The following is a 17961-nucleotide window of genomic DNA, read 5'->3' as shown; positions in this document are numbered from 1 at the left end:
ATTTAGACATTGTCAGTAGTTTTACCGTGGCTTATTTCTTATTTCTTCTTATAATGTATCAACATATTTTCAACATATCAACAACTCCCAAAAGCAGTGTTTGATATTAGTAATTTCCTCATCTTTTATTATCTTGTCATTATTTTCCCAGCTCTACAGACAAGCCTGTGTAATGAAGTACAAACCAACAGTCTGCATCTCTCAGTTTAATTTGGGCTCTTTTCTTTTCATCTGCTGACTTCAGGTAACCAGTCGTTAAACTCAGACACCACCTTTTCTTTATCTCCTAGGAGTCGGCCCTCGCCCACGTGGAGCTGCCCACCACGGTGGAAACAGTGGAAGCCGCCATCAAGAAACACAAGGACTTCACCACCACCATGGAGCTCAACCTGCACCGGATCAAAGCTGTGATCGAGGCTGGAGAGAGTCTGATCAGCCAGAGTAACATCTACTCGGATCGCATCAAGGAACGCATCGACACCCTCGCCAACAGGTACCGCTTACAAACAGGAAAGGGTGTATTAAATAATACATTATAGGTTGAAATTAATTTGAGGCCAAAGCTCTGAAGCAAAAGACAATATCTGCCCGTGTGTAATATAGAAGCCCTTTAATTTTTAAGTTTAAGGCACTTCAGCGTTGGCTTCACTTATCAGAACCAGAGGTAGCTGCCTTGTTGAAACACAATCAAATAAAGAAATATACAGGTTGACTAAAAAAAATAGACTTCAAATGGTCGCTGGCTGGTAAGAACCCTCCATTTGATTGTTGATCTGTTCAAAGTGAGTACCAACGGCAGCACGGCAGATGATATGTAAGCAGCTGTACGGACACAATACCACGATAATAAAAAGAATAATAGCAGCAAGAATTGGAGGGAGAGGGCCGCCCCCCAAATATACATGAAACAAAGCACAGAAAACAGAGCTCAGTGTGTTTAGTCTACAACTGAGACCTGACCATGAAATCAGTGTGATAGCTGAGGCGGTGGCAGTGGTGTGTGTGTGTGTGTGTGTGTGTGTGTGTGTGTGTGTGTGTGTGTGTGTGTGTGTGTGTCTGTGTGTGTCTGTGTGTGTGTGTCTGTGTGTGCATGTGTCCAACAATAGCAGCGTAAGGAACCATATGCTTTTGGGATTTAATTTACATGAATTAACTCAATGGACATTGATGTTTCTCCCATGGGGACAAATAAATGAGCACAGTGCAAAGTAATCATTTTTATTACTTTAATTAAGTGCTTTTTGATACAGTCACAAATGATAACTGTTCTTGTGATGCTTGTATGTTGGGATATGTAATAGTTTTATTCATTTTTAATTATTATAACATCAAACTAAATGTCCTGTCCTTTCAGGGGAAACCAGAACAGAGAGCTGGCCCAGCAGTGGCTGGAAAGACTGAATGACCAGTGGGAACTTCAGAGGTTTCTTCAGGACTGTCATGAGGTAAGAAGTGAACATTCTGGTTGAACTCACTGGTGCATGAGTGTATTCCTTTGTTTAAAGAGCATTTTCATGGGAGAAAATAAGATAAGATATTGATCCCTTTGTTCCTTTTTGTTACCATAGCAAACTTCATATTTTGGCTGCCTCTAGTGACAGTAGGAGGATATTGTATTTCAAAAGTTTTGATCATTTTTGCCAGTTTTAAGATTTCCTGGTGAATGCCATACTCAAAACATCAAATAAATGTGTAAATATAACAATCATATGGGTTTTAATAAGCAGCCAAAGTCACAACATTTTAGATGGAAATGCAAACAATTTAGAGCATTTGAAGGTTAAAATGTCATGGGTAAATGAGACATTTGGACTTTATTTAAAATAGTTTGTCTTTATTCTGAAAGATCGACTTCTTATTATCAAAATGCAACATTACATGTTTTTTCTTATTCCTGCCACTAATACTAAAACGTTTATCTTATCACCTATTTTTGACTTTTCATCTTTATTGTTGAAATGAAAAAATCAACAAAAAACGTTCCTCATTTCATTTTTGTCCTCCTGCCTCGCCCTTACACTTTTCTGTGTCTCTGTGTTTGAGAAAGTTCCAACCAGCCTGTATGTAGTTTTGAGTTTGTCATAAGATGATGGTTTACAGCACATACTGTATACAGTCATGAATATTTCTTTTTAATATCAGGTCAGTATGTGCTCCTTCTATTCAAAGCTACATTTGACACCAGAACCATACATGCTGTTTTACTGATGTACAGAAACTTGTCAGCATACAGTATTTTTAGGATCACTGACTTCCACACACCTCATGATGTGTCTGGTCGTGTTGCACATGGCTCACCTCCGCTGGCTCCTGCGGTTTTTGCTCTCTCTCTCACCCTGCAGAGTCACGGGCTTCTTTCTGAGCCAAAATCCTGTTTAGTTTCAGCAACTTTCTCTCTTTGTCTCCACTGAATAATTCAGCAGCACAGCTCCTCATCACTAATTCAAAGGAGGAAGAGTGTATCTCAGTGCGTGTACATATCTGGGCGTGTGTAGGTGTGTGTGTGTGTGTGTGTGTGTGTCAGTCAGCTATACATCTATCTGCTCGTACGTGGTATGCGTGTCTGTAGAAATACAGTATGCATGAGGAGGCTTCCCCCTCGTGTGTGTGTGTGTGTGTGTGTGTGTGTGTGTGTGTGTGTGTGTGTGTGTGTGTGTGTGTGTGTGTGTGTGTGTGTGTGTGTGTGTGTGTGTGTGACACTGCGTCAGTCTGCCAGGGTGTGTTTTCCTGTCCACGCTGCGTCCTCGTGTCTCCTGTTTCTCACTGCTGCTTTCCTACTACTCGCCAACACGTTTACACTGAGCTTTATACGGTCAGATACTTTTGCTGTACACCTACAGTTTATATTATCAGAACAGCCTTTGGTCCTCAAGAACATGTATTTCAGCCCAGTGTCATGACATAGTCACGAAATGCAATCTATTGGTTTCGTGTTCAGGGACATGAATGGTCCTTTTTTTCTCACTATGAAAACAGTGGAAAGTCCATCCTTTTTTGTGGTGTGCACACATTCACATGACTATGAAAAGGTCAGAGCTAGTGACGTAATATTAAATATTAAGAAAGATGGTAAATGGTCCTGCATTTATAGAGCCGTTTTCTAGCTTACTAGTGACTAAGGTGCTTCACATTACATAACATAACCACCAGATCTGATCTTTAACACCACGTATCTCCAGGCATTGTTGCAGGCACGAAGTATACTTCCATTTGAGAAACCTTAGCAAATGGCAATTGATGTATAAAGATATTGAAAAAAGTTTTACGCCCCTCGTATTTAAGTCTAAAGTCCTTATGTTTCTCTACAGTACAGCCTATAACAGTACAGACTAAAGGGTATTGAAGAGGCAAACTCAGAGATCATATCGTGGCTTTTTACCTGGATTCACCTCCCCGTCTGTTTGAGGAAAAGAGCAGATGTATGCCCACAGGCAGCACAGCTAAATACTGTGTGTATCTGTGGAATAGATGAGACACATGCAAAAATCCCTGTGTTCACATTCCTTCCAGTTTCCAGCTTGTTAATGCTTTTCTGAAATATTGTAGATTGATGCCCTGGATGAGTGATTTTATGTTGAGGAATCATTTTAAAACCCTTTGTTAGGATAAAGAGTCAAACATTGCCACATTTTCACTGCGACAAAATGACGTGTGAGATCGACGTGGAATCAGGCTTCTCAAATCAAAACGTCCAATAGTCGACTACTCGGGGTCACCTTCAGATAGCAGCCAAGGGGGGGACTTGCTTTCCCCATATATCATGCCATTTTATATGTTATGCAGCATATGACATTATTAATCCGTGCATCTGGAAATCCTGTCTGTGTCAAACATATTAAAATATATTTTAAAATGCTCTACTTTATTGGAAAATAACCAATTCAAGGTTCAATGTATTGAATTGAGTGAAAATAGAGCCTGATTTCCTTTTTTTTTTAATTGGGCCGACAGGAATTATTAGAAAGGCAGGACTCACACAATGTTTTTAAACAAAAATCAGGAATCAGGATCATGAAATGTTCATATCGTCTCATGTCTGATATTGACTTATTGTTACGTCTTCTTTTAATGATTTTGAGACCAGTAGTTCAAATACATGAAGACGGGGCCGCGTGATGACGCCATGAATGAATCCTCCCTCTCTATCTCTCTCTTCTTTTCTGTCCCTCTCTGCACACTTCACCGTGAGCTCCGCCCCCTCCCTCATTCATTCTCATTCATTCTGTACCTCCCCACCCCCCAACACACCTCTCTCTCCTCCTCCTCCTCCCCCCTCATTCAATTCATTACAGTCTCAAGGGGGGCATCAGGCTGAGACCCTCCATGACCTGTGCAGTCATGGGACCTGTAGGTGTGTGTGTGTGTGTGTGGGTGTGTTTATACAACCCTTATGAGTGTGCTCACACTGCTGTTTGCCTCCGCATGTCTATCTCTCCCCACTTTCATTCTGCCTCTTTTCTTTCCCTGGCACTCTCTCTCTCCCTCTCTCTCTCTCTCTCTCCATCTCTCTCTCTCTCTCTCTCTCTCTCTCTCTCTCTCTCTCTCTCTCTCTCTGCTTTACCACTGCAGCAGACTCAGGCAAGCTGGAGACAGGGAGTCGGGCTGCCTGGGACTGCTGCAGAGAGGAGGAGAGGGGGATGGTGTGTGATGCAGGAGGGGAAGGCTAAAACAAAAGCAGCTGCAGAGAAGCTCAGCGTGTTTCAATACCAAAGAAAATTTCTCCTTCCGTTTTTCAGTCTTTCTTTCCCGTCGCGCTCATTCGTCCTCCTGCCTCAACACCAATTAAAGCCCACCACCCCCCTTCCACCTCCACAAGCTCAGCATCATTAGCCATGACCGGTGAGCCTGGAGGCGCTGCCTGCCTACCCCCCCCCCCCCCCCCCCCCAAAAAAAATCCCAATCCCAGTCTTTTGCTCCTCCCTCTCCTCTTCTCTCCTCCTCCACTCCATCTCTCCTCCAACCAGCCAGGCAGCCGGCTCGCTCGCTTGCACACTCACTCGCTGAAGGTGTGAGGCAGGGGAGGGGCGCCTGTACACTGACTCGGCTGCCTGCCATTTTATTGTGTTGGGGAGTAGGATTTTCTTCTTCATCTTCTTCTTCTTCTTCTTCTTCTTCTTCTTCTTCTTCTTCTTCTTCTTCTTCTTCTTCTTCTTCTTCTTCTTCTTCTTCTTCTTCTTCTTCTTCTTCTTCTACTTCTTCTCTCAGTCCTCCTCAGTCTTGCCCTCACACTCGTCACTGATCCACCCCCGCCCCTCCTCTCTCTCCTGGTTGAGCGTACAGCAAATCCTCAACAACATAGCAAAGAGAGAGAGACAGGGAGGGAGGGAGAGGGGGGAGGGAGAGAGAGAAAGAGAGGGGGGAGCGCAGCCTCAGTTTGAAGTCTCCAGTCTGTCTCCTCAGCCTCCAGTATTGTTGATATTTACCCTCCTGCTTGGCATTTTCCTCTAAGCACACCTTTTGTGCGGCTGCCTCATGGTCGTCTCTCTTTCTCTCTGGCTCCCTGTGCTCGTTCTCTCTCTCCATCTGGCTCTGCGGTGAAGAGCGTCTTTGCATGTGTGTGACGGCAGACCGGCGAGGATGCGGATACCAGCGGCTGTCTGCCGCTGCCACAATCCCATGGGCTGCTTCCGTTAAGCGCTGCTGGTAAACGGGTTATTCACTTTCTGGTTGGGTGAGGAGCGAGGGGCAGGTGGAAGCGTTGCATGCAGGTGTGAGGATGTTGATGACGGGGAGACGCGGGTGCTGATGCTGACCTGGATACCGTGGTGATGCAGTTAGCGCAGGCGTGAAGGGATCTCACTGTGTGTTTGCCTCGCAAAGATACAAAATGTGCCGATATTACTCTTTGATGGACAGTGGATGTGTGTGTGTGTGAGGGGTTGTTTATTGTGTGGGTGTGTGTTGAGGCTGTGGATGTGTTGTGTTGTGTGTACATGTGAGTTCTCACCATCTTGCTTGTTGGTACACGTGTGTCTGCCTACATGTGCCTGCTGTGCGTCATTAAATATTCATGTCTGAGTGTTTGACCTTGTATTTCCCACCGTATGTGTGTCTATACAACACACTCTGTGCTGTTTGTCTTTAGCTTTTAAACATAACAGAAGCTAATGAAAATGTACATGTGGGAATGATAGCGTCCTGTACATGTGTGTGTGTGTCTCTTATGCAATCAAGCGTACAGTATGCTTCTCTATGAACTCTGGGAGTGTATCCACATCATTTTAAAATGAGGAATCAGTTCATACACACCAACCGTTTTGTATTTACAGTATGTATGCTTGTCCACTACTGACACCTCTCTCTCTCTCACCCAGCTGGGGGACTGGGTGTGTGAGAAGATGCTGATGGCGAAGGACTGTAGCCGAGACGAGACCCAGAAGCTTCATAAGAAATGGCTGAAGCACCAGGCCTTCATGGCCGAGTTGGCCCAGAATAAGGAATGGCTGGACAAAATTGAAAAGGTGAGTCCTGCTGGTGCCTTAACTGTACGATACAGTTTTCTTACTTTCCTCTTGTCTCGTTTTATGCCGTTGGGCTCCTTTGAACAGGATAAAACGCTACTCTGCAATGTGTAATAATGCGTTTGTTGTATTTGGGTTTATTTTGACGGCAAGCAGCGGAGGGTGTCAGGATAGAGAGAAGGAATGACGTGAAATATTGGTTTGGAAGTGAACTTCAGCCCACTGAGCTGCGTATCATAATCTGTGCTCTTCTTACAGTTTGGGTTGCCTTTTTGTTGTTGCAGTATATCTGTGTTTGGCAGAGGTTGTCATATAATAATTATCATGTCATTTTGCTGTCCTTTGACCATTGTTCCTGCAGTTTGTGCATAGATCATTTAGTATCTATGAAGCTCTGTTTGTAGTCATATCTGGTTTTGAACAGTTGCACGTCTAAGTGCTGGATACCAGGCCCCTTTGTGACACACCATGGTAACAGATTAAGTGTCTGCAGAGGTAAAGTCTATGCTTGTTAAGTGTTTACATTATTTTGTCTACCTCCTTTAGGGCATGTAGACTCTAGGACTATAATGAACGGCTATGAGATTTGTTGCTGAAGGTTAAGATTTATTTGATTCACATTTAGCATTTTAAATAGAAAAGTGACCTATTATGTCTGTTGCCCTTCAGTTTCACGTTTCACTTCCTTTCACTACGCCTTCATTAGTGTTTTATACAACAATCTTTGCATTAAGCACTAAACATACTTAATTAAAGCGTAACAAAGCCAGCTGCAAGGGACAGTATTACAGAGGGGGTTTAAATAGAGAGGGGAGCTTTGTGACCTCACCAGCGCTCTGATACGGTCTGTTTCATATTGAGGAGATTTATACGGCACATCAGCCTCTTGTGTAAAGCTGCAGTTGACACAAATGTAATTGGGTTAGCTAGAGTTTCCCCAGCTGCATGCACACGTGTCCAGGTTCCACTGGGTTGACTTTGGGCTGCTGTGTTCACACCTCTGATTGGCTGCAGTGACGTGAATCCGGATGCGTAAAGTCAGTACTGGACAGCAGAGCTGTAGTTCAGTGCCACATTCCCTCGGGCCGCTGCTACACGTTACACGTAGTGTTGTGTTGGCCTGTGAGAGGGCGGTGAAGGTGATAATTAAATGGAATTTGTTCATGTTATTCGACTACAGATGGCCTTAGATGTTATGTCGTTATCTGTGTTGTCAATAGATTTGTTGTCATTAGATTGCTGGAACTAGTATTGGTTGATACCGATCACAGGGTCTATTTGAAGCTATTTGTATGTAGCAGTTATTACTTGTTTACCTATTCTTATCAATATTGTATATCAAGTATTAAAATGAAGAGATGTGAAAGATCACAGTCTCACGGCAGTTCGAGAAACGGTCAGAAAATGTAAATTAATCTTCTTTTTCTGTCGATCGGGATGTCATTGCATTAAGTTGGGTTGAGACAATACAACCACTTTATTAGATTTAGGAAAAACTTCACGATTGGGCTTAAAATGATTAAGTACAGTTAAGTTTAGGTGACAAAACCACTTAGTGAGGTTTAGGAAAAGCATCACAAATGCATCATTTCAACAGCGGTCTCACAGTAGAAAGCGTTGTGTTGTTTGACCCATCCACCTCCTCACCTGCCCGCCATGATTAATGTGTCTCAATATTTTAGCACCGTATAGAGAGAGTCTCGTGGGTTTTAAGTTTAGGCACAATCCCCCCCCGGGTTTACTCGTGTAATGTTAAAACCCTGTTATTGGGAATTCTGTAAAAGTGTAGTATTGAACCAAAGCTGAATGAGACCAATGTTAAATCTTAAATGGTCTCCAATTCACTTCTTGTATTGTCACAACTAAATGACATGTGTTGACCCTTCCGAGTATTGAGATGAGAGACACATTGATGATGCTACCATTTGATAAACCATTGCTATGATGCTACGTACAGTTGACTGTGGCATAATGGCCACATCCTCTGCAGTCTCATCCTTGGCAGGGCTGAAACTGACCTCCCCTGGCGGGAGCAGAGTGATAAAGCCGAGGCCCAACACTGTAACACAGGCTTACAAAGACCAGACTTCCAAACTGTAGCTGAAGTGATTAGTCAGTTAGTTGAGTGGTTGAACGACACAGAGGTTAGCAGAAACCATTATAATAATCTAGCGACCTTCAAACGGAACCATCTGATGCGGCAAATGAAATGTCAGAAGAACAGTCTGTTTTGGAATGTTCTTCAGACAAAAATAAGCAATATGAATGCATCGCTCTGGGCTCCAGAAAATGTTCGACGGGAGATTTATTTGCCACTATTTTCTGATGTTTTTGGCGATAATGAAAATAATTGTCCGTTGGAGCTGTAGATCAGACACAGGTGCAGGTAATACTTCATTCCAAAAGACTCATAATCCATCAATACGCATAAATCTAATCAGCAGGTTCGACTGGTCAGAGAGGCGGCTAAGGCCATGAAACGTATGTAGAAGAAGAGGTGGAGGAATCATTCTTATTATTATGGTATAGCCAGTAAAAAAGCACAGTCATCGATTACATGACCACAAATGTCACTTTTCAAAATACATCCGTTCCTTGTATCAGACGGGCAGAACTGAAGAGCTTCAAACAAACTGGTGAAATTGAGGTATTACATAATCTCGCTGTCCTTGTCCAATCAGCTCGCTGATCACTGTAACTCTGTGGCTGTTAGCTGATAGGTAGGGAGCTTCACCCACTACTGGCCTATAATCTGCTCATTATGTCTAATTACTGTGCTCGTTGCTGAGAATCCAGTCATGTCTCTCTACTTCTTCTATAGTGAGGTAGCTGTGTGTGTGTGTGTGTGTGTGTGTGTGTGTGTGTGTGTGTGTGTGTGTGTGTGTGTGTGTGTGTGTGTGTGTGTAGTGCGTGCCTGTTAACATGCATGTGCATGTCTATAACGTGGACATATGATGGGAGAGAAAGTGGCTGACTGGCGTGTAATGATATACAGGAACATAATGTGGAGAGAGCAGCACTGTGAGGCCTGAGAGCGCCGAACTCTTCCATTATAGATTCATAGGTCATGAGCTTCTCTGGAGGCAGAGTTGGGTTACTGGAAAATGGTTAAAAAATGGTCCTCCTCTAACCATTATATCATATTAATATTAATAATTATTGTATTTTGAAGATTGCTTCTGCTACTGATGCTTTTGTTATTTGCACTGTCCCCTTTTGTTGCCGTGACCCTGTAATTTTCCCAACTGCGGGGCTAAGAAAGGATTGTGTTATTTTATCTTAAAAACTAGTGCAAATGCATAAGGATTTTTTTGCATGGTTACTTTGGACAACAGTTCAAAGGTGCTCTTGGTTGTAGGGCTGCACGATTCTGGAAAAAATGTGAATCACAATTGTTTTACTTAGAATTGAGATCACGATTCTCTTGCACGATTTTTTTCCACAAAATGTTTATTGCACTGATGAACTTTAACAAAACAAAAAAACATTGCTTTGGCAGAGGCATAGTAGTAGTTCTATCATTGGAAGATAAATCATTTTTACAAAATATTGTACATGTGCAATGTTTGAAAAGTAGTTGCGGGAGGGGATCTAGTACCGTTTGTCGTGAGTGTTTATCATCTTCTGAAATCCCTCATGTTGTACAGTGTTTATCGGGGCCACCTCCACACCACCGAATGCGAACCTTTTTTGGGCACGAGGTGATGTCAAGACGCTTTACCATAGGTTGAGGGAGGAGGCAGCGGCACTGCTGCGTTTGGGGGCGCTTCAAAAAATCCGGGAGGAAATAGGAGCATTTGTGATGCAGCTCGAGATGTAAAATGCTTCAGAATCGCTGTGTGTAGAAATGAGATCACGTGTATGTGTGAATCGAGATTTTTTTAACGATTTTCTTTGCAGCCCTACTTGGTTTTTTGAAATGTGGTCTGTAAAACAAAATGTGTTCCTGGAACTCTAGAAACATCAACTCTGCTGCTGCTGCTCTGATGTATGAAGGAGTCCATTGTTTGTACACCCACGAAGTATGAGAATATTGCTTAGTGCATTTCTTTGTTTTCATCTTCACATGAAAGGATGTAATTTACAGTAAAAAAACACAATGGCATCCTACTCAACACTTGTCATATCTTACACTACCCAAACAACTGTGCGTCCAATGTGAATCTGCTCAACAAAATCAAACGTGAAGAGTTTAGTTACTTCTGTAAATTGAATCGTCTGACACCACACATTATCATTCTGCTATAGGAGAAAAAAAACGCTCTGACTTGTTTGTATTTCTTTAAACCACTCACAGTCGTCTTGGGCGGCTCTCGGCACAGGATGCGGCAGTGCTGTCCTTGTAATAGAAGGCACAGGTTTATCATCCCGGTCTACTTCAGCTGAGCCACAATCAGCTGGGATTGGCCTAATAAAGCATTAGTGAGTCTATGTTTGTCACCACACACACACCTTTGTTGTGTGTGTGTGTGTGTGTGTGTGTGTGTGTGTGTGTGTGTGTGTGTGTGTGTGTGTGTGTGTGTGTGTGTGTGTGTGTGTGTGTGTGTGTGTGTGTGTGTGTGTGTGTGTGTGAGACAGTGAGTTCACTTCTGGATAGTGTTAAACATCGCAATAATAATATTATTGCAAATATTTCTAAGTGTACTCAGTTCTTCTTTCTGCTGCTTTCAGTGTTGCTGAAATAAAACAAATTGCTTGATGTATTAAGGAATTTAGGTAGAGAATATATAATACCAGTGTAGAGGTACAGTCGTGCTTTAGTGGTCCCAGTTCAGGCTCTTCAGTAGCAGACTGTAGTCACACCAGGGCATCTAGCTGTTGGCAGATAGACAGGGTTAAGCTTCTGTAGTGGTATGAAGCATCCATCTTCACCCCGAAAGCCTCGCTAAGCAACATCAACATTTTGTGCAACATATTCTTCGTAGGATTTGGTTTCTTGTCTTGGAAGTACTGGTAAACATTTGTAGACATTGCTGACGAGTGTTAGAAATATTTTTTTTTTTTTTTATTATTAAAGAAAATAACCATTTTGGACTGTAATATGAATCCTGGTTATATTAAATACAAGTGAAGTTAGTCATTATTCTCATTATTGTGTTATTTTAGAGCATACTGTGCTCCTGCTCGCTGGTCTTCCTGTCCAAACACTGTGCATCTTGTGTCCTGGTTGTGTCTCTCTGCTTGTGTCCTCAGAGAGTCTCTGGTCTATTTCTGTGATCGGGTAAGAAGAACCCCTCTCTGCCACAAAGGACTCTATGAGGCACATTGTTTTTGCATCAGCGTTCTGTTTTTAGCTTAATGCCGTCTTTAAGCGTGTCTTATTTCAACGTACTCCTATTTTGCGTGAGCTGAGAATGAACTACTTGGCGATCTACCAGAGCTCAGTCAAGTCATGTTCAGGATTAATGTTCAAACGGTAGTTAAAAGACGAGCGTATGTTGGTTGTTGTGGAAACGCTGTCAACGTCCCCAAATCCCATCAGATGGAAGCACAGGCTGGATAACATGTCGCCACAACACAATAGCCAGTTTACCCAGACTGTTCATCTTAAATGTCCAGTGATTGGTAGCTACCTACGCATGACATTTGCTCCTCTTCAATCAAAGCACTCTTCACAATCAAGGCCTCTTGATTCTCATCAGCAGCCTTATTAAAGACGGAGGCAGATCTCAGGTCTGCAGGGCCTCTAGCTGAATCCAAGTTCACACTACACAACTGTCAGAGTCGTCATATCGCTGTACTGTTCACACCATGTAACTTACTGACTACCTGACTGGCAAGTGATTTTGGGTGGAGGGGCGGGGCCCCGAAAGTACTCTTTACTATTTGCTATTTATGATGTGGATTTTTTTAGGACCGATACCGATTATTACAAATCTAGGAGATCTATAACCGATACTTGAAACTGATATTTGTCCAGATTTATAACCAGATTTACACACAAACTCTTAACACAACAACAGCAACACAGGTCTGTCTTGATCTCTCATTGGCTGGAGCTCCCCGGCAGACTACCCGGTCTACTACAGGTCACTAACATGGTAAATAAGTAAAAATGACAGCCCAATGAGGACAAACTCCCCCACCCACAGCTTGTCCACCCTGCTGCTGTCTGGCAACCGAAACACAAGTATCAGCTGTACCAGCAGACTTCAGAGCAGCTCATTTCCTCAGGCTGCCAGACTCCTACATTTATCCTCCACCCTCCGCCACATTATATAGTTTGGGTCTTGTGTGTATTCTTCTGATGTAGTGAATGGGATTACAAACCACATTTTGTTGTGCAAATTGTACAATGACAAGAAATTGAAACGTCGAACCTTTCTCTGTAGGAAGAAAGCACCTGTGACACAAAGGCCCACAAGGTCCGCCATTACATATCAGAGTTTTGATTCCATGCTGCCGCCAACATTCCTCTCCCCGCCCCCAGTTACCACAGCTCTTGCTTCCTGTGAGCGACGCGCTCTGGTTGATGTTTGACGATGAGGGAAGGACTTCGAGAAACCAAACACAGAAACTATCCGTGTGATTGCTTCCTCACGGAGTGTTCACGCTAAAAGGCCAAGGTCAGCGTTGTGCAGAGCGAGGCCATTATCGCTAATGAAGAGTGGGGCCGACCTCCACAGCACGCGTCCAATGAGATTCTGGATTCAACGGGAATGATGTAAGACACAGACCGAGAGAGTCCAGAAAACAGTTTTGGAGTGTTGAGATTCAGGCTGCGGGAGGTGTTAATGTAGCATAGAGGGCCAAATCTAATAAGCTGATGTTTGCAGTGTTCTGAATGTGTTTGGTCAATAACTCTGCTGTTCTGTCACTGCAGGATGACAGGGCTTCCTAAACGGGCCTGATAGACACATGTGATTCTACGTTCATCGTGTTTATGTATTATAATGAGAAACTAGGATGAATGAATGAATCTGAATGATCAGCTGCAAGAGCACTTTTGGTGTTTCTTGTTCCGTTGTGCATAGTCATTCTGTAATGTAACTGCAGTCATTTAGACCACATTATGGGTGATCTGCCTCAGTCGCAGCAGACGGTGTTTGTTTGCGTATGCGAGCGTATGGGGGAGTGTGTGAACACACACTGGAAATGTCTTCTTCCCTTTTCAGTTGCTCGCCTATCCAACGGGCTTCTGGTTCCTGCCCCCTTCTCTCCCATTATGCTTGATAATTGATTGGCCTCATTAACAAAAACAATCTCTGCCTGCGCAGCCCCGATCTCACTCCCAATCTCACTCACTCTCTCACTCTCTCTGTGTCGAATCACAACTCGTAAAGCGAATCTGAATAGGCTCGATATTTTCATTAGTATTTAATGTTTAAAAGTCTGTGCGGCGTTTTTAAGTTCAACATGTGTGTTGGTTGCTTTGAGTTGGTATCAGTCGTGTAGTTTCTCATTATCTAGGATTCCTTGTGGTGTCGATGATGCTATGTGTTTACCTGAATCCTGTATCCTCTGTAAAGTGGGTCTGTTTGGGTGTGTTAGCCTTTGAATTGTCAGACTCAGATTGCATTGGCATCAGCTTTACATAGCAAATTTCAGCTATCATGCTAATGTTAGCAGCTCCTTCAAAACACTTGTTTTGACAGTGTTAGCATTAGGGGGGGGACGATATTAGACTTTATCAGAATTAGTTAATCGTGGTAAATTATCATTGACGGCATAATCGTGAATATACTCTTGAAACAGCTGTTGAGTTCACTATCACGGGTAGAGAAGTGAAAAAATAGAGCCTGATTGAAAAATGGTCAGCTTAGTAAAATGGTTCCATTTAGCCTCATATTCCCACGCCTCGTTTTCATCTGAAGGTACAGCTTAGACAGAGAGGTATTCTGGACTGTCGGACATCGTTTGCTAAATGAGTTGGCAAAATTTAAATGACGTATCGGCACATTAGTGCACCTATGTCCTTTCCCTTTCCAACATGTACTATATGCAACTGCCTCACTTCAGGAAGCCCTGTGTACATTAAGCTTTGACCTGTAGTGTTTTGCTAGCCCTGCAATATATGAGAAAAAGTGTGTGTGTGTGTGTGCGTGCGCAAGTGTGTGCGTGCGCTTGTGCATGCGTGTGTGTGTGTGTGTGTGTGTATGCGTGCGTGCGTGCGTGCGTACGTGTGTGTGTGTGTTTGTGAGGGCGTGTGTGCGTGCGTGTGTGTGTTTGTGAGGGCGTGTGCATGCGTGTGTGTGTTTGTAAGGGTGCAAGTGTGTGTGCATGCGTGTGTGTGTGTGTGTGTGTGTGTGTGTGTGTGTGTGTGTGTGTGTGTGTGTGTGTGTGTGTGTGTGACAGTGATGCTGAGGAAGCTGAAAGTCCGATTTCAGGGCTTTAGCTGCATCTTAAAAATGGTCTTTGTGCTCTGCTAAGATGCTGATGTATCATTTAACTGAGTACACTGCAGGTAGACACAATTTCAAGGACATTACAGTTCAATAGTTTCAGGTTCAGTAGTGCATTTTAAATCCACACACACAGAGAGCTAAAGGGCCTACTCTGCTCCTCTCTCTCCCAAATATTTACCACATCGGTTTACATTATATTACCTAATCTATTCATATCCACTGTTAAATGGGTATCTGCTGCTTTACATACTGCTTAAACTTAACTATGACACGTTTTTCATTAAAACAAACAAAAACTACGGTATTCACACCCGGCCCTCGTCTAGTTTCTGATTCTGTGTCTCACAGTGATAGACCCTTCCCCTTTAAAGAGAACTCCACTTTAACCCAAACACCAGAAAACTTCAAACCTAAATCTGCTTGCATGATTTTGAACATCATTTAGCAGAAGTTAGTCTTTTTTTATTCTGGCAAAATTTCAGAGAAATCCCAGTTTTAACTGTAACCCATGAACATGATTTCTGCAAGATTGTCTATATTTGTCTATCATTTTGTGATTCAATCGTTATTCTTGTGTTTAAACTTTGTGGGTATGACTTCACCAGCCTTGTGGTGTCTTTACCTCTTTCTTTACTTACGTTAAGTTCATATCAGATGACAGAGTGCAGTGAAATGAAATGAATCCTTACAGAGTGTTTTGTCCAATATGTCTCAAGTCCTGGAGCACTCTGAGCGGTCTGATGCTCTGAGTACAGAGAGAGACACACTCGGGGGGTTAGAAAGACAAAAAAGGTCCATCTTCAGTCAAAGTGATGCTTTTACAGCAGCACAGAGGAGAGGACGGCACTTTTTAGGTAGATGGGTCACAGTGCATGTCTCCTGCTCCACGTGAGCAGCTGCTGGAAAGTGTGTGTGTGTGTGTGTGTGTGTGTGTGTGTGTGTGTGTGTGTGTGTGTGTGTGTGTGTGTGTGTGTGTGTGTGTGTGTGTGTGTGTGTGTGTGTGTGTGTGTGTGTGTGTGTGTGTGTGTGTGTACTCTGTTAGCCAGAGCAGGCTGCTTGTATGATGTATCTGATGATTGTATCTCTTTGCTGCCTGCAGTAACAAATCATTGTTGACCCTGTTTGAATTAATAATAATAAAATAATAAATGTATTTATAAAGCGCTTTCCATCAAAGGGCTGTTCAACAAGAAGAATTGTACCATGAATTACACATGTTGTGTTTTTTATCAACTTAAAAGATCGCTTGTCAAGTCCAGAAAGTCTCAGAGTGTCGTAGCATCATTTAGTTCGGTGTGAAAGCGCTCCGTGAACTACATCTCAATGCAGTTTGAAAATGTCACCAATTATTCTTTTAAAAAGCGACAGCTATAACCTGGAATGTCCTGAGGGTTTCAGCCGTTTGGACGGACGAGCAGATTTATTTCCCACGTGGAGTAAATATTGACACGATAGCTTGAGTGGCCTGAGCGTGACAGACATACTGACCAGCAGAGTGTCGGCGGTGACGCTCAGCAGCAGATGTCTGCTGTAATATACTGAGCAGACAGCAGAATGAGGAAGGCCCATCTGTTACTGCTAGCATCAGTGTTTTGTCAGGAGTCCTCACTTCCTGTCCTTCTTCATTACGCCCATCCTCTTCTTTTGTTCTTCTTTTGCTTCCATTTATTCTTTCAGTTATTGAATCATCGTCAATCCCAGAAGCATAGCTCTTCCTTATTATCATCATTACTGAGAAAGACTGGTGTTACAGTGTTATTAGGAAACCAATTTAGACGGATACTGTGTCTCTTTTTTCAGAATTTTCCTTTTTTCGCCTTCCTATTCCTTTGGTAATGAATAGGCAGACAGGAAATGAGGAAAGAGAGAGGGGAAACTAACGTCCCAGGCTGGTACTATCAAGTTTTTATATTAAACGCTAGATTTTACTGTAAGAAAAAGAGTATTTAAATTATTTGAATACTAGGTAATACAAATACAATTTGAATAATGGTCAAAATGAATACAGCGGAGTGTTTTTGGTTAAGTTCCAAAAACACTTCCCATAATGCAACTTGATGGCATGACAAACACCAATGTCTTTCAAACTTCACGCCCCCCCGTGACACAGGCTGTTAAAGATCTAAATAAGCCAAGAGAACTCTGATGATAATAGAAGACATTATGCTGACAAGTAATTCATGGAACAATAAAGATGGGATGAAAAGATTATTCTCTTGCACATTTCACCTTTTTTACTTTCAAAATAAAATACATCGCTCATGTGTTGGACTCTGATTTTCCTTCCCGTTGTTTGGGATCAGGTTGCTGTGGGATCTCTGCAGATCCTCTTTGTATGAGCGGTAGAATAGCATGACGCTCTCCGAACTGTGGGCTGAGTACATGTGGCGGGTGGAGTAGCGAGCCCGTGGGTGAAGCTGCTGGAGCCCACGCAGTCCTCCCACTCAGCGCGGAGGACGGCGTGCATCAGCAGCCGGGGTGAACGCTGACTTAACGCGCTAACACTGGAAAGCAGAGGACATTGATTGGTGTAATGTTGCTCCTGCACAGCTTTGAATTCCTCTCTCTTTTCTGTGTGTGTGCACACATCGGCACCTGAGAGATGCCCATCATCACCCCGTCACCGCCAATGAGCTGCAACACCCGGGAGTAAACAGCAGTTAGATAGACGAGGTTTTGAGGGAAATGTGTGTCTTCTTCTGGTTCAGGAGTAAGAGCCATTATTTTTTATTAGTTTATATCAGAAATAGGAGTAAATGTCACGTATTTTTTTGTATTTAATATAAATTCATTCAATTGATACATCTAGTAATACATTTACAAGATATAGTTCAATGTATTAAATGTAATTGCAAATTATACATTATCAGACGATAGCAAAAATATATGTATATTTTATTTTCTTGTTTGAAAAAATAAAGATTGCAATAAAATATAGGTGATGATAAATTCATATGCATTATATTAAATGTAGATATATTTTGTAATATCTGACTTGGTATTTATATACACCATCTCCTTAGAAATAGCTTCTTAGGGAAGACTTCAAACCTGTGATGTTTTAGTACTACTTGACTGGCTTTTATAACGCTCACGTTTACGGCGTGGAGCCGGCTTGGTTTAACCAGCGACGTCTTCCTCCGTTCTCTCACGGT

At 42.7% G+C, this 17961-nt stretch overlaps 1 protein-coding gene across 2 annotated transcripts in view; it reads left to right on the top strand.

The window, feature by feature from the left end:
- The window catches only part of sptbn4b (spectrin, beta, non-erythrocytic 4b), a 64906-nt gene that overhangs the window by 26999 nt on the left and 19946 nt on the right, over positions 1 to 17961 (top strand). For both annotated transcript variants that reach the window (XM_084018937.1, XM_084018938.1), the window contains exons 23-25: positions 291 to 493; positions 1355 to 1445; positions 6315 to 6461. In XM_084018937.1, coding sequence (XP_083875063.1) covers positions 291 to 493; positions 1355 to 1445; positions 6315 to 6461 — 441 coding nt within the window. The remainder of the gene's footprint in view (positions 1 to 290; positions 494 to 1354; positions 1446 to 6314; positions 6462 to 17961) is intronic.

The sequence above is a fragment of the Eutrigla gurnardus genome, assembly GCF_963514095.1.
Source record: "Eutrigla gurnardus genome assembly, chromosome: 10".
In the NCBI taxonomy this organism is placed as follows: domain Eukaryota; kingdom Metazoa; phylum Chordata; class Actinopteri; order Perciformes; family Triglidae; genus Eutrigla; species Eutrigla gurnardus.
Note: the sequence above shows the minus strand (reverse complement) of the source record. Positions and strands in the feature narration are given on the sequence as shown.